The sequence below is a fragment of the Nannospalax galili genome, unplaced genomic scaffold (assembly GCF_000622305.1).
Source record: "Nannospalax galili isolate Female #2095 unplaced genomic scaffold, S.galili_v1.0 scaffold1233, whole genome shotgun sequence".
Lineage (NCBI taxonomy): Eukaryota > Metazoa > Chordata > Mammalia > Rodentia > Spalacidae > Nannospalax > Nannospalax galili.
This window is the reverse complement of record NW_008333791.1, coordinates 141,297-157,554: the sequence shown is the minus strand read 5'-3', so window position 1 is coordinate 157,554 and position 16,258 is coordinate 141,297. Positions and strand designations below refer to the sequence as shown.

The window sequence follows — 16,258 nt, the reverse complement described above, 5'->3', positions numbered from 1 at the left end:
AGATTTCTTATGTCTTTAGATTTTTAAGGTTAAAACAAATATAAACATATATCCACACACTGTTTTAAGCAGTTGTATAAGATAATGAGATTTTTGTTCTAAAGGCTTTTGTTGTGAATGTTTTGCCACAAAAGATCTTTTATAGTGCTTTACTATTCTACTTTTGATCTTATCACCTTGATGACATTTCTTGTCCACACCTGAAACCATCTGTCTTCTAGCTATGACCTTGTTATGAACAGTATTTGCACTCATTGTGCAAATGTCCATGTATTACTTATTTAAGCAAGATCATAGTGCCATTACTCAAGGAAGTTGAATGAGGTGAACATAGACATAACTTTTTCCCCTTTCCCCCCCCTTTTTTAAATGTAACAAATAACTTTTTATGTTCCCCTTCCCCCTTCCCCTTTCCCCTTCCCCCCCTTTGGAAAGGTGTCAGAAACTAGGTAGTTCAGGATGAGCAATTGAGGATTAAGAGAGTGAGCCACACAGAGCTGGGCTTCTTTGTGCTTCATCAAAAGGCGTGCTGCTGGCCAGGCTACTTAAGCACCCTTTCACCAGAAAATCTCATAGAAGATCCAGCTGGCAGACTCGGGGAACAGGACCACAGAGGTGACACTCTGGGGGTAAATATTATACATGTCTTAACTTTGGAAGAAAATTGAATGTATGTATGTATGTATGCATGCATGCATGCATGCTATGAAAAAAAAATATGTTGCCTTCTACAGTATTTAATTTTGGAGAATATTGATGGGATGATTTGGGTAAGGTACACCAGTGGATCGCTCAAGAAAACTGATAGAAATTGATTTTTGAGGAAATGATTGTGAGCTAAATGGAAACTCTTGAGTGGTATTTCCCTTTTCTAGAAAGATCTTTTCTACTGCTTTTGCCGAAAGTTATGCAATACCTAAAGCAGACTAATCTCTTTTAATAGATATCCACTGTAACTTTTTAAGTAGGTTTTTTTTTTTTTTTACTTCAAAGATATTGGGATGAATTCAAGAACGCATTTGCTTCTTTCATATAATCTTCCAGACTTCCATCATATTTTCCTATATTTGTATGTTTTCATGTTCATATGAAATAAGAGACCATTGCTTTTGTTTAGAACTCTGAGATTTAAAATATTAAAAGTAGTTTGTAGATAGTCTCAGGCCCCCTTACACAGTGGTGTCATATTGTGATAAGTACATTGTCTCGTTTAGATCCTGGCCATGAGGTTTGATGCCTCATCTTGTTGAAAAGACACTGGACCTAAATGGCGCAGCATGACTTTGTTCCTGCTTGGCTAAATTTCTCAACGCCACAGTCAGCTAAGGTACTTTTTTCCATATCTACAGTAATTACACAGTAGTACTTTTCATCCTGATTGGCCTATGACTTCTCTTTCATTTACAGTCTCAGGCTGTGTTCTTGTTTTGATGTTTTGTTTGTTTTCACTATATGTTCCACATTTCTTCAGGATTTCAAACCTATCTTCAAAAACTTTCTTTTGAGAGGGTATCAATGCTGGGCCTGGGGGCATACTACTTTAATCCTATCACTCAGTACAGTAGAGGTAGATCTCTGAGTTGGAAGCTAACCTGATCTACATAGTCTCCAAAAAAAAATTTTTTTTTTTTTTTAGTGTGTATCTAAAGGTTTTTCCTTCCATTCTCTCTACTTCCCCTCTCTAGTTTGGTTTTTGTTTTGGTTTGGTTTTGGTGGAGGGTTCTGTGGGATACTGAGACAGGGTCTTTTTTTTTTTTTAATATTTTGTTTATTATTTTTATTTTATGTGTGCCTGCATGTAGGTAAGTGCACCCATGCCATGCAATAGGACAGAAGAGGCTGTCGGATCCCCTGGAACTGGAGTTACAGATAGTTGTTAGCTGCCATGTGGGTGATGGGATTCAAACTTGGGTCTTCTGCAAGAACAACCAGTGTTTTTAACTGCTGAGCCATCTCTCCAGCCCGAGACAGGGTCTTTATAGCCCTGGCTAACCCAGAATTCACTATGTAGACCAGGCTGGCCTTGAACTTTATCATGACCCTTCTTTCTCTGCTTCTTGAGTTCTAAGGTAACAGACATAAATCCACTACACCTGACTAATAAGGCTTTTTTGGTTTTGGTATTTTTGAGTCAGGGTTTTCCTGTAGCGCCAGCCATCCCGGAACTTGCTAGGTAGACCAGGCTGTCCCTGGTTGTCAGAGATCTCCTACCTCTGCCTCCCACATGCTGGGATTTAAGTGTGCCCAGCTTGTTTTGTGTTTTTTGGTTGGTTGGTTTTATTGAGTTGAACACAAGGCCTTGCACACAGTAGACAAACATTCTACTACTAAGCTATATTCATAGCCCAGTAGTTTTTCTGGTATGTTTTCTTTGGTGTTTTTGAGACGTGGTCGTACTTCATGGCCCTTGCTGGCCTGGAACTTCCTATGTGGTGAAAATACTGCTTCTACTCCCTGAGTACTAGAATTACCACCATGCCTGGCTCTTGTTTTTTTTTTTTAAGTGCATGCTCATGCCAGGCGTGGTGGCACACCTTTAATCCCAGCACTCGGGAGGCAGAGGCAGGTGGGTCTCTGTGAGTTCAAGGCCAGTCTGGTCTACATAGTTCCAGGACAGCTGGGGCTACAGGGAGACCCTGTCTCAAAAAGACCAAAAAAATAAAAAAAATAAAGTGTATGCTCACAAAGGCCACCAGAAGGTGTTGGAATCCCTAGAACTGGAGTTATGGATGGTTGTAAGCCACTTAATGTTGGTGCTCATAACTGAATTTGGGTCCTTTGCAAGAAGTAAAACCACTTCTAACCACCGAGCCATTTGTCCAGCCTGTATTTTCTATTTTTAGATGTCAATTTGGGGGAATGTTTATGGTCTCATCTAGACCAACAACCTTTTCTTTAAAATTGCACTTTGAATTTTCTTCATGAGATTCCTAAGGTCTCATAATTAGCCTTATCTGACCCATGGATTGTGGTTGGATCCAGAAAAACATTTTAAAAAGCAAATGATTGTTTTAGTATAATGAATAAAGTCAAATAATTAAAGGGATTGGAGAGATGGTTCAGCAGTTAAGAACACTTTTACTCTTCTTGCAGAGGACCTAGATTTGGATCACAGCACCTACGTCATGGTTGCCAACTCCAGTTCCAGCGGATCTAACACCCTCTTCTGATCTGTGCTGGCACCTACATGCAGGTGGTGCACAGAAACTCACATGGGCACACAGACATAAATTAAGAAATAAATAACTTGGGGCTGGAGAGATGGCTTAGCAGTTAAGAGCACTGACTGCTCTTGCAGAGGACCTGGGTTCATTCCCAGCACCTACGTGGCTGCTACGAACCGTCCTTAACTCCAGTTCCAAGGGAATCTGAAGCCCTCTTCTGACCTCCGCAGCATTGCGTGACACGGGTGCATTCACATACATGCAGGCAATACACTCATACACATAAAATAAAAATAAATAAAAATTTTTTTTTAAATGTTGACTTTTGACTCCATTGTCAAGATAATTTAATGGGGGAAGTGATAAGTTTAAAAAGCTAAAACCAGGACTGGAGAGATGCCTCAGCAGTTAAGACCACTGGCTGCTCTTGCAGAGGACCTGGGTACGAATACCAGCACCCACATGGCAGCTAACAACTGTCTATAACTCCAGTTCCAGGGGATCTGACGCACCCTCTTCTGTCCTCTGAGGGATGCGCTTACACATATGCAGGCATAACACTAATACACATAAAAAAATAAATAAACCAGGGGCTGGAGAAATAGCTCAGCAGTTAAGAGCATTGGCTGCTCTTGCAGAGGACCCTGATTCGATTCCCAGCACCCATATGGTGGCTAACAACTGTCCATAACTCCAGTTCCAGGGAACTCGATGCCCTCTCTGTCCTCTGAGCATTACATAGCAGCGGTGCACTTAAACACATGTGGGCAATATACTCAGACACATAAAATAAAAATAAATAAAATTCTTTGAAAAAGCTAAAACCAAAGAACTTAGAAAAAGTATAGGAGAAGACCTTTGTAACCCACTAAAATGGGTAAAATGATTGATACCATCAACTATTATTGAAGTTTTTTGGGGTGTGGGCAGTATATGTATGTGTGGCCTATACTGTGAGGACGGAAGAAATCAAGTGTCTTGCTCCCTACCTTATTCCCTTGAAGCAAGATTTCTTACTGAAGCTAGAGCTAGCTGCCACCCAGTAAGCCCCAGCAATCCTCCTGTCTCTACCTCTTATGGTTCTGGGGTTATAGGTGTCCCTGCGTCCATATCTGGTACTTTATGTGGGTCTTTTGCAATCCTGTTTCAAAGCAGATCTGGAAGCCCCTTGAAAAGTGGCTGATGCAAGTCTAAGTTTATGGAATCTCATGTTACTGGTGATGGGAGCAAAATAAAAAAGGTACCTGTTCATAGAGGGTCAAATGCTGGACATAGTCCTAGCAAGATTCAGGGTAGGTCTTTCCTACTTAGTTCACTAACCCTTCTCTGAAACAACCTCACAAACATACCCAGAGAATGCTTTACCAGTTATCTAGGCACCCCACAATCCAGTAAAGTTAATAACCTAAATTATTTATGTTGGGGTGAAGACTCATTTGATGAAGTACTTACTGTGCAAACAGAGATTAGAGTTTGGATCCCATCAGCAACCACTTAAAACCTGGGCAGGTAATCCTAATGATAATCCCAGTGACTGGGAGGTGGAAAGAGGATCCCTGGAGCTAGTTAAGCTAGCTGAGTCAGTAAGCTCTGGGTTCATTGAAAGACCCTGCCTTAATAAATAGAGAGCAATTGAGGAAGACACTTGATGTTGGCCTCGGATCTATGTGCATGTGCACACACCAACACATATATAACCCCCTAAAAGGACTCAGAATAAAATTTTTCAGAATAGGAAGGCAATTAGAATTAACCTATTTAGCTCAAGGTTTTTTTTTTAACTTATGTAAATTCAAATACTTAATCTCCCTTTTTTCTTCATACATAAATGAGTAAAATGGAGCTGATATAAAATTACAGTATTGCCATCTCTTGCCTGTAATTCTAGTACTGTAGAGGCAAAAGGAAGTGGATTACCACAAGTTGATGGCAGCATGGGCTACATAGTGAATTCTGGGTTATAAAATCAGACTCAAAATGCAAAAACAAGGCGCTAGAGAGTTATCTCAGTCATTAAAAGCACTTACAACTTTTGCGGAGGATATGGGTTTGGTTCCAAGTACCCACATGTTGGCTTACAACTTATCTATAACTCCAGTTCCAGGAGATCTGACATACTCTTCTGGCCTTCACAGGAACTGTGCACACATATGGTGCCCATACATTCATGCAAGGAAAACACTCATACATATATAAAATCAATAAACCTTAAATGAAAAAAAAAAAAAAAACAAGAAAGAACAAAAGAAAAACTGGTGAGTGGATATGATGTTTCCACACCTATAATACCATATCTTTTTTTTTGGTCTTTTTGAGACAGGGTCTCCCTGTAGCCCAAGCTGTCCTAGAACTCACCATGTAGACCAGGCTGGCCTTGAATGCACAGAGATCTGCCTGCCTCTGCCTGTGAGTGCCGGGTTAAAGGCGTGAGCCACCATGCCCAGCTTTCTTTTTTTTCTTTTTCTTTTTAAACAAGGTCTCCCTATATAGCTGGCCTTGAGCTTGTGGCAGTCCTGTCTCAGTCTGCCTTGGACTGATATTACGGGCACCACACCTATTACTTGTTTCTTGAACACCTGATAAGATATTGAAATAAACTAATACTTTTTTGTCTCTACATTTTATCATATTAGTCATCTACAGCCACTTTTGAAAAACACGGAGAGAACCTATCCCGTGGAGAAGTTAGATTTGGAATAAGCCGTCGTAGACATAATTCCTCTGATGGCTTTTTTAACAATGGACCTCTACGGACTACAGGAGGTGAGTCATTTTTTAGTTTCATGATCATATTTAAGCAGCAACTCAGGCCAAACCCAGGCTTGGATTATGTCCCTATCTAAAAATAATAGGATCCCGTTTTGAATATAATTCTTAGATTCTCTAGTCATCTTTACTTTCTAGGCCTAATGTGTTTATGTTTTCATGATTCACCTTTTCAGTTAAAGAATTCATTTAGAAAGGCTGGGAATCTAGCTCAGTGGTAAGTGCATTAGCTTGATACATGCAGTGGCTTTGGTTTGATTCCCTGCACATGGGGTGGTGAGAATTGCCTTATAAGAAAAGATGTATTTAATGGTTTCTTTGTGTAGATTTATTGAAAAGATTCCCAGAGAGATGGCTCAGCGATTAAGAACACTAGGTGCTCTTGCAGAAGACCTGGGTTTGGTTCCCAGCACCCACATGGCAGCTAACAACTGTAACTGCGGTTCCAGGGGATCAAATGCCCCCTTCTGACCTCTGCGGGCATTGCATGACACAGGTGCACCGGCAATACATTTGTACACATAAAATAAAAATAATAAAGATTATTTTAAATTTCTTTTAAAAGATTCCCTGAAGATCTTTGGGCAGTGCCATAAACCAGGTCAAGAGGCGTCAAGCTCAATTGTTTGTGAATTTACAGAAAAGAGACAATTTAATGTATACTTTTTCTTATTGTTTTAGATTCCTGGCACCAATCCACCCTATTTCACCATGACTCTGTGGACTCTGGTGTCTCCAAGGGAACATATGCTGGAATCACAGGGAACCTATCTGGTTGGCATGGTTCTTCCCGGGGTCATGATGGTGTGAGCCAACGTAGTGGAGCATCAGGGAACCATCGACACTGGAATGGCAGCTTCCACTCCCGGAAAGGTTGTGCCTTTCAAGAAAAGCCACCTACAGAGATTAGAGAAGAGAAAAAAGAAGATAAAGTGGAAAAGTTACAGTTTGAAGAGGAAGATTTTGTAAGTCTGAAGCTTTTAGATGTAGTTAAAACTAAACAAATAATTTCTTAAAAATACAGGCCCCCAGCCAGGCATGGTGGTGCACGCCTTTAATTCCAGAACTCGGGAGGCAGAGGCAGGCGGATCTCTGTGAGTTCAAGGCCAGCCTGGTCTACATAGTGAGTTCCAGGACAGCTGGGGCTACAGGGAGACCCTATCTCAAAAAGACCAAAAAAAGAGAAAAGGCCCACTAGTAAATGTTTTTCTGCATGTTAAATTGCCTTTATCATTAGAGTGTTGATTTTGCTCTTTATTTTATAAAATAATTGTTTTAATTTTTTTATTATATTTAACTTATATTTATTTTGTGTGTATATCTTGGTATTAGGGTGGATCCATGTTCAGTTCTTAGCACCCACATGGAGGCTTACAATCATCTCAACTTCAGTTCCAGGGGATACAGCCCCTTTTTCTCCCCTCACCAGGCACATACCCAATACATATACGTATGTGTAGGCAAAACAGTCATAACACTCCTAAACATAAAATAAATCTCAAAAAAAATATGGTGACTGGAGTGGTTTAGGAGCACTGGCTGTTCTTGCAGAGGACCCATGTTCAGTTCCCAGCATCCACATGGTGGCTAACCACCATCTGTAACTGCAGTTCTTGGAGATTCGATGCCCTCTTCTGACCTCTACAGGCATTGCACAACATGGGTGCACTTACACATACAGGCAAAACATTCATACACATAAAAAAGTAAACAAAAGTTTTTTTCTTTTAATACAGGCTAGGGGCTGGAGAGATTGCTCAGCAGTTAAGAGCACTCACTTCTCTTGCAGAAGACCTGGGTTCGATTCCCAGTACCCACATGGCAGCTAACAACTCTCTGTAACTCCAGTTTAAGGGCATCCTACGCCCTCTTCTCACTTCCACAGGCATTGCACAACACAGGTACGCTTACACACATGCAGGCAATACACTCATACGCATAAAATAAAAATAATAAAGTGTTGCCGGGTGTGGTGGCGCACGCCTTTAGTCCCAGCACTCAGGAGGCAGAGACAGGTGGATCTCTGTGAGTTCAAGGCCAGACTGGTCTACACAGTAGACCTTGCTCAAAAAAGAAAAAAAAAAAAAAAAAAAAAAAAAAAAAAAAAAAAAAAAAAAAAGTGTTAAATGAATAAAATATTTTTTAGAATAAAAACACAGGCTGGAGCGATGGCACAGAGGTTAAGAGCAGTCAAGGCTCTATAAGAAGACCTGAGTTCTCATCCCAGCATGTCAGGTGGCTCACAAACAGTCCATTGATATTGCCTTCTAGCTTCCATTGGTATCCACAGACAGACATAAATAAAATATTTTTTGCTTGAGTTTTGGGGTTTTTAGTTTTTTTTAAACAGGATCTTATTATGTAGTCTTGGCTGGCCTGGAACTCAGAGATCCTCCCTCCTATAAACTCCTAAAGTGCTTCACTTTCCAGGGCAGCTGGGGCCACAAGGAGACCCTTTCTCTGAAGGGGGGAAAAAAAAAATCTATTGGGATCTAGTTGTTTATATAAGCAGGTTTTCTATACCATTTTGTTTTGTATTAATTAGAAAGTTTTTATTTTAAACTGAGGTAATTCGTCCTATAATAATTTTTACTTTGGGCACATTAGTCTTTTTTATTTTTTAACAAAACCTTTGCAGGTCCTAAAGAGTTTACATTTTATTTAGTGTGTGTATGTATGGGTTGGTGGGCATCAACTTATGCAAACTAAATCTCTTCTACCATGTGGTTCCCAAGGATCTAACTTATTGTCAGATTTGGCAGTCAGCACCTTTCTTGGCTCATACTGGACCTAAATAGTCGTAAGTTTCCTGAAGTTGTTAGTGATAGTAATGTTTATCATACAGCATTGTAGTAAGGAGTAAATTTAGCAGCGCTTGACCCAAACATTTTATAATTCATTGTTATTAAATATACCTAAACCTTTCTAGAATTGAATCCTATGGTCCATAGAAAGAGCAAATGCTGAAGTGCTTCTCTAGGTGCCATTCTTCTTAAAATCTGTATTCTTGGAGAAAAGGAAATGGAGAATAATGTCCCAGCAATGATGCATAGTACACCTGTAAGAGAGGTGTATTATAAAGCAGATAAGAATTGGGGCTGGAGAGATGGCTCAGCAGTTAGGATCACTTGCTGTTCTTCCAAAGGACCTGAGTTAAGTTCTCAACACCCACATAAGGCAGCCTGTAACTCCAGCCCAGGTAATCTGAAGTCCTCTTCTGGCCTCTGCAGGAATGCACACATACAGACACCATCTTTTTTATTTAAAAAAAGGTAAGAATTATAATCTACCTTAAAACTTAATGTTACTAAGAAAATGGCTAAAACATTAACATTACAGAGAAACGAGATGTCAGAAAACAATGAAGGTTGAATGAAAAAAAGTCACAAATGAATTACCATTATTTTTGTGAAGAAATTAATATATGGAAGCCTTTTTTTTGTTTGTTTTGTTTTGTTTTGTTTTGTTTGGTCTTTTTGAGACAGGGTCTCCCTGTAGCCCCCACTGGCCTGAAACTCACCATGTAGACCAGGCTGGCCTTGAACCCACTGAGATCTGCCTGCCTCTGCCTCACAAGTGCTGGTATTAAAGGTGAGTGTTTTCACACCTCACATAATCATTTTTTAAAGACTTTCTATATGATAAAATCAAAGCCATCCACAGCCCCTGGACACAAAACTGAACATGCCAGGAGCAAATTTACAAAATACCATGTTTTGAGCAAACCCTAGATAATTTAAGTTTTTAGATACTTCATATTTTAAAAACTACAATGAGATTGCGAAAAAAAACTTTTTTTTTTTTTTTTTTTTTTTAATAAAACTAGTTTGGCCAAAAAGATCAAGTGCATATATAATTGGACACTCTCCCAAGAAAACCAAGGCAAAGTAATAGCTTAAATGCTGAGAAGTATATATATCTTTTAGGTGCCTAAGAGACGAGACTTGTAAGAAAAAGAAGTAAAATCAGGTTTAGACATGGCTCAGTGGTTAAGGACACTGACTGCTCTTGGAGAGGACCCAGGGTTCGGTTCCTAGCACCCACATGGTGGCTAACAACCTTCTGTGACTCCAGTTCCAGAGCATTCAACACCCTCTTCTGGCCTCTGCAGGCATTGCACACATGCACCACTTCCATATAGGTAGACAAAACACTCATACACATAAGATAAAAATAAAGAAAAGGGTTGGAGAGATGACTCAGCAGGTCTTACCTAGCATTCTTGAAGGAAAATGCATTTTTTTCTTCAAGACATTTTCAACTTAACAGTGATTTCATCAGGATGTATAACCTCATCATGAGCGTAGGGATGCATTTCCAAGCTTTTTCCTGTAAAATATTGAAAATAGTGATCACCTCCATTATCAATGAACCTAGGTTTTGGTCTTGAAATATTTCTAAAGAAGATATTCATAAGATAAATTATTTTTTTCATCCTACATAGGAAGGAGTTAATGAGTGCTATGGTTCTATCAAAAGATTCATGGGGATGCTGGGAGTGGTGGCGCACACCTTTAATCCCAGCACTTGGGAGGCAGGGGCAGGTGGATCTCTGTGAGTTCAAGGCCAGCCTGGTCTACGTAGTGAGTTCCAGGACAGCTGGGGCTACAGGGAGACCCTGTCTCAAAAACACCCCCCAAAAAAAAAGATTCATGGGGAGTGGCCTAGCATTGTGGATTAATTGAGTTCAGTGCCTGCTACCAAGCCTGATAACCTGAATACGGTCCCTGGGACCCTACTTTTGAAAATTGTTCTCTGACTTCCACTTGTGCTTAACGGCATGCATGTATATGCACACATACAGGTACACAGGTATACACATACACACAACATACATAAAAGTGTTTTTTAAAAAAAAAAAAATGGACTGGAGAGATGGCTCAGAGGTTAAGGGCACTGACTGCTCTTGCAGAGGACTAGGGTTCAATTCCACAATTCCAGCACCCACAAGGCAGATAACAACCGCCCATAACTCCAGTTCCAGGGGATCTAACCCCTCCTTCTGACCTCTGGGGCATTGCATGACACTGGTGCACTTACATACAGGCAATATGCTCATACACATAAAATAAAAATAATAAATAAAATATTTTAATAAAAAGATTGAAGAGGTTTTCACTGGCCAAAAATGGAACAATTAACAGGAATCATTTAAAGGGAACTACAATGGTTTAAATTACATCAAATATAGTTAGAGCTGTGGGTTCACAGTTGTACCTCCCTCACTTTAGGAACAAGCATATGACCTCTAATCTATAGAAAGTGTTTGGAGTTGAGCGAGGGGGCACATGCCTTTAATCCCAGCACTTGGGAGGCAGATCTTTGTGGATTCAAGGCCAGCTGGGGCTACAGGAAGACCCTGTCTCAAAAAGACTAAAAAAATTAAAAAGTGTTCAGGAATAAACACTTGGATAGTTAAATAAATAAATAAATAAATAAATAAATAAATAAATGCAAAGAGATGATATCCTTTTTTTTCCACTTATGTTTAATGTGCTGTTTACATTTCTATGGGCCATCAGCTTATGATTTCTTATAAATATTTTATTTATTATTTTTATTTTATGTGTATGAGTGTATTGCTTGCATGTATGTGAGTGCCCCCATGTTGTGCAATGCCCCGGAGGTCAGAGGAGGGTGTCAGATTCCCCTGGAACTGAAGTTAAGGACGGTTCACAGCTGCCATGTGGGTGCTGAGAGTCGAACCCAGGTCCTCTGCAAGAGCAGTCAGTGCTCTTAACCACTGAGCCATCTTGCCAGCCCCAAGAGATGATATCTTAAGTCTGGATAGTTGATTTTGTGAAAAAAAGGATGTGGAGTCTGGGAGTGAGGCTTATAAAGTGTTTTTGACTTGGCCTTAATGTTTTGTTGTTTAAATTTGTGGTTGTTAATAGAAGTTTTGCCTATTAACCAATCATTTGTTTTACTCATTCCTGTTTATATTTATTTGTTAGTGTGTTTTTGAGTGTGTGATGTGTGTGAATACAGGCGTGCATGAACCATGTCCTCATTGTGGAGGTCAAAGAACAACTTTCTGTTCTCTTGTCCCACCATGGGATATAGAGGTTGAACTCATGCCATTAGGTTTGTACAACAAATGCTTTTACCTGCTGAGCCATCTCACCTCAATTGTTTATATTTTAAGCTAGTTTTTAAAAAATCATTGTGCTGGAGTGATAACTCAGCAGTTAAAAGCACATGCTTCTCTTATGGAGGACTAGAGTTGAGCTCATAGCACATGCCTTAATTCCAGCACTTGGAAGGCAGAGGCAGGCAGGTTTTTGAGAGTGCACGGCCAAGTCTCAGGCCAGACAAGGCTATCTCAAAACAAACACGCACAAAAAGAGTAGGCAGTATGTTTCAGTGGATAAAGGTGCTTTTTGCTAAGCCTGACAACTTGAGTTTAATTCCCAGGGTCTCACATGGTAGAAGGAGAGGACCATCTCTCATAAAGTATGTCTCCTCTCTACACACAACACTGTGTGCACAAATACACAGACAAATAAATATAGTAAGTTTCCTTTAAATAAATGAGGGCAAAGGAAGAACCATCCTATTGCTCTTTAACTTGTCTCTCCTCTTCCCTTATGCTTTCTGCTTCATTGCTCTAGGGACTGTGAAATTGGTCATCTAATGGTCTCTTAGTTAATCATTAAGCTTTTATATATGTCCCTAACGCTGCTGAGTGATTTGTAGATTAATGATTGGATCACATTAAGTCTGTTCATGATAGATGGGTCCCATCATCTAAAGAATAAAACAGCCGGGTGTGGTGGTACACTCCTTGTAATCCAAGCACTTAGGAGTAGAGGCAGGAGGTTCAGAAGTTCAAGGACACAGTGTGTTCAAGGCAGCCTGGCCTATGAGACTCTGTTCAAAAAGAAAAATAAATATATAAAACTTAATCTCCTCAAGAGAGCTTCCACAATCTGGCCATTGCCTATTTACTAATCCCTTCCTACAGAAGCTCCTTTCTTCCCCTCATACTAGTCAGACTGACTGTACATCACTTAATATTCTGTTCTTTTTTCCTGTCCTGATTGCACTTTCTGTTCTTGGACTCATCCATTTTCCAGCTATGGAATTAAATCATTAAGGATGTTTCTCAGTTGTTGCCTGACATAGTACTCAGTCAAGGAATTATCCATTCCTTCCTCAGTAGTTCTTCCTTAAGGTGAATTCCTAGCCCCTGGAACCTTTTATGATAGTGATAGAATAATCCTGTGAGGATAAGGGTTATTCTTAATTGCTTTTGTATTCCTAGTACAGTACTGTATATGGCTTTCTTCTATATGCAGTGAATATTACACGTTTCATTGACCATATCATCCTCTTTAAATCTGAGGAAAATGACCCCCATTCTTTATTTTGGGAGAGTGTAAGAGACTGGGTCTCCCAGTAGCCCCATCTAGCCTGGAACTTGCTATGTAGACCAGGCTGGCCTCAGTCTAACAAAGATCCATCTACCTCTTTCTCCTGAGTGTTAGGATCAAAGGGATGCACTACCATGCCCATTCTTGTTCTGCAGCTTTCTATGCTTCCTTAGTCTGCTTTATATTAAAAGAAAGAAATCCTTATGTCAAAGAAAATAAAACTCAAGAGAGGCTACAATTGACATAATACCTGTAACTTTTTTATTTGTTTGTTTCTTTGAGACAGGGTCTCTCTGTAGCCTCAGCTGCCCTGGAACTCACTATGTAGACCAGGCTGGCCTTGAACTCGAAGAGACCCACCTGCCTCTGCCTCCCAAGTGCTGGGATTAAAGGCGTGCACCACCATGCCCAGCTAATACCTGTTGATTTTATATTTCAACATTTTCACCTATTAAAATTTTGAATGCAGTATTAAATAAGTAAACACTGACCATTTGTAATTATTTGGCAGATTCTGTGGTGATAGCTAACTACTTTGTGAAAAATGCCAAAGTGATGAGCTTTCTATATTAACCACTCATCCCTTTTTTCCTAGCCTTCTTTAAATCCAGAAGCTGGCAAACAGAATCAGCCATGCAGACCTATTGGGACCCCTTCTGGACTTGGACTCATCCATTTTCCAGCTACGGAATTAAATCATTAAGGATGTTTCTCAGTAGTTGCCTGACATGGTACTCAGTCAAGGAATTATCCATTCCTTCCTCAGTAGTTCTTCCTTAAGGTGAATTCCTAGCCCCTGGAACCTTTTATGATAGTGATAGAGTAATCCTGTGAGGATAAGGGCTATTCTTAATTGCTTTTGTATTCCTAGTACAGTACTGTATATGGCTTTCTTCTGTATGCAGTGAATATTACATGTTTTATTGACCATATCATCCTCTTTAAATCTGAGAAAAATGACCCCCATTCTTTATTTTGGGAGATTGTAAGAGACTGGGTCTCCCAGTAGCCCCATCTAGCCTGGAACTTGCTATGTAGACCAGGCTGGCCTCAGTCTAACAAAGATCCATCTACCTCTTTCTCTTGAGTGTTAGGATCAAAGGGATGCACTACCATGCCCATTCTTGTTCTGCAGCTTTCTATGCTTCCTTAGTCTGCTTTATATTAAAAGAAAGAAATCCTTATGTCAAAGAAAATAAAACTCAAGAGAGGCTACAATTGACATAATACCTGTAGTTTGTTTGTTTGTTTGTTTGTTTGTTTGAGACAGGGTCTCTCTGTAGCCTCAGCTGCCCTGGAACTCACTATGTAGACCAGGCCAGCCTTGAACTCGAAGAGACCCACCTGCCTCTGCCTCCCAAGTGCTGGGATTAAAGGCATGTGCCACCATGCCCAGCTAATACCTGTTGATTTTGTATTTCAACATTTTCACCTATTAAAATTTTGAATACAGTATTAAATAAGTGAACACTGACCATTTGTAATTATTTGGCAGATTCTGTGGTGATAGCTAACTACTTTGTGAAAAATGCCAAAGTGATGAGCTTTCTATACTAACCACTCATCCCTTTTTTCCTAGCCTTCTTTAAATCCAGAAGCTGACAAACAGAATCAGCCATGCACACCTATTGGGACCCCTTCTAGAGCATGGGGTAGGTAGCCTTTGCCTTTTTTTTTTTAATGTGTATGAGTGAGTGTATTGTCTTGTGTGTAGATAGGGACACCCCTGTCTAGCAGTGCCCAACGTGGTCAAAAGAGCGTGCTGGGTCCTCTGGAACTGGAGTTACAAACAGTTGTTAGCTGCCATGTGATTGCTGGGAATCAAACCCAGGGATCTCTGCAAGAGCTGAGCCATCTCTCCAGCCCTGACTTTGCCATTCTAAAAGCACAACTTTAAATTCTTTATTACTAGGGAAAGAAATAAAAATTATTTCTTTCTCAGCTGGGTGGTGGTGCACGCCTTTAGTCCCAGCACTTGGGAGGCAGAGGCAGGCAGATCTCTGTGAGTTCAAGGCCAGCCTGGTCTACATAGTGAGTTCCAGGACAGCTGGGGCTACAGTGAAACCCTGTCTCAAAAAGACCAAAAACAAAAAAATTATGGGGGCGGGGGGACAACACAACTACAGACAGAGTTAGAATTTTTATAGATGGAACTATGAAATATCAGGGCAGCTCCTTACCACAAGTATTGAGTTGGTGTGGTACTTAAGAAACCAGTAGACTCTACAACAAGAAAACACGGCAACCACTATAGACCACTGAGGAGGTCTATAGTCCAGCAAACCATCAATACCAAGTGCATCTTGGGATGTGGATCAACCAGAACTCTCACTTGTTGCTGGCAGGAGTGCACAATGGTATGGCCACCCTAAGAGACAGTTTCTTACAAAACGGAACAACCTCTGACCATCCTATCCCAGAAACACAGCCTTTGGTAATTACCCAAAGGAATTGAAAAAAACACATTCTCACAAAATCTCACACACAGATGTTTACTGCTGTTTTGTTCATAATTGTCAAAACTTGAAAGCAATCAAAATGCCCTCCTGTAGATGAATGAGAGGCTAAAATGTGATACAACCGAACAAGGGACTGGTATTCAGGAGTCAAATAAATGAGCTAGCAAGCCATGGAGAGAAATTTGAATACATATTACTAAGAAAAAACTGCACCCTCTATGATCTCCACTACACAGGACATTCTCAGACAGGTAAAATATGTAGATAGGGCACTGGAGAGATGGCTCAGCAGTTAAGAACACTGGGTGCTCTTACTGAGGACATGAGTTTGGTTCCCATCACCCATATGGTGGCTAACAATCATCAGTAATTCCAGTTCCAGGGAATCCAGTGCCCTCTTCTGACCTCTGCAGGCACTGCAAAACATGGGTGCAGGACACTCATACACATTAAATAAAAATAAATATTTTTAAAAATTTATCCAGTACAAGCCTGG

General features: G+C 40.2%; 1 protein-coding gene across 1 annotated transcript in view; it reads left to right on the top strand.

Annotated features, from left to right (window-relative positions):
- Gpbp1l1 (GC-rich promoter binding protein 1 like 1) overlaps positions 1-16,258 on the top strand; it is a gene marked incomplete in the record, with an annotated part of 57,426 nt that overhangs the window by 22,910 nt on the left and 18,258 nt on the right. Inside the window, 5 exon segments of the mRNA XM_029561288.1 lie at positions 1-629; positions 1,215-1,327; positions 5,798-5,927; positions 6,612-6,895; positions 13,899-13,985. Coding sequence (XP_029417148.1) covers positions 1,268-1,327; positions 5,798-5,927; positions 6,612-6,895; positions 13,899-13,985 — 561 coding nt within the window.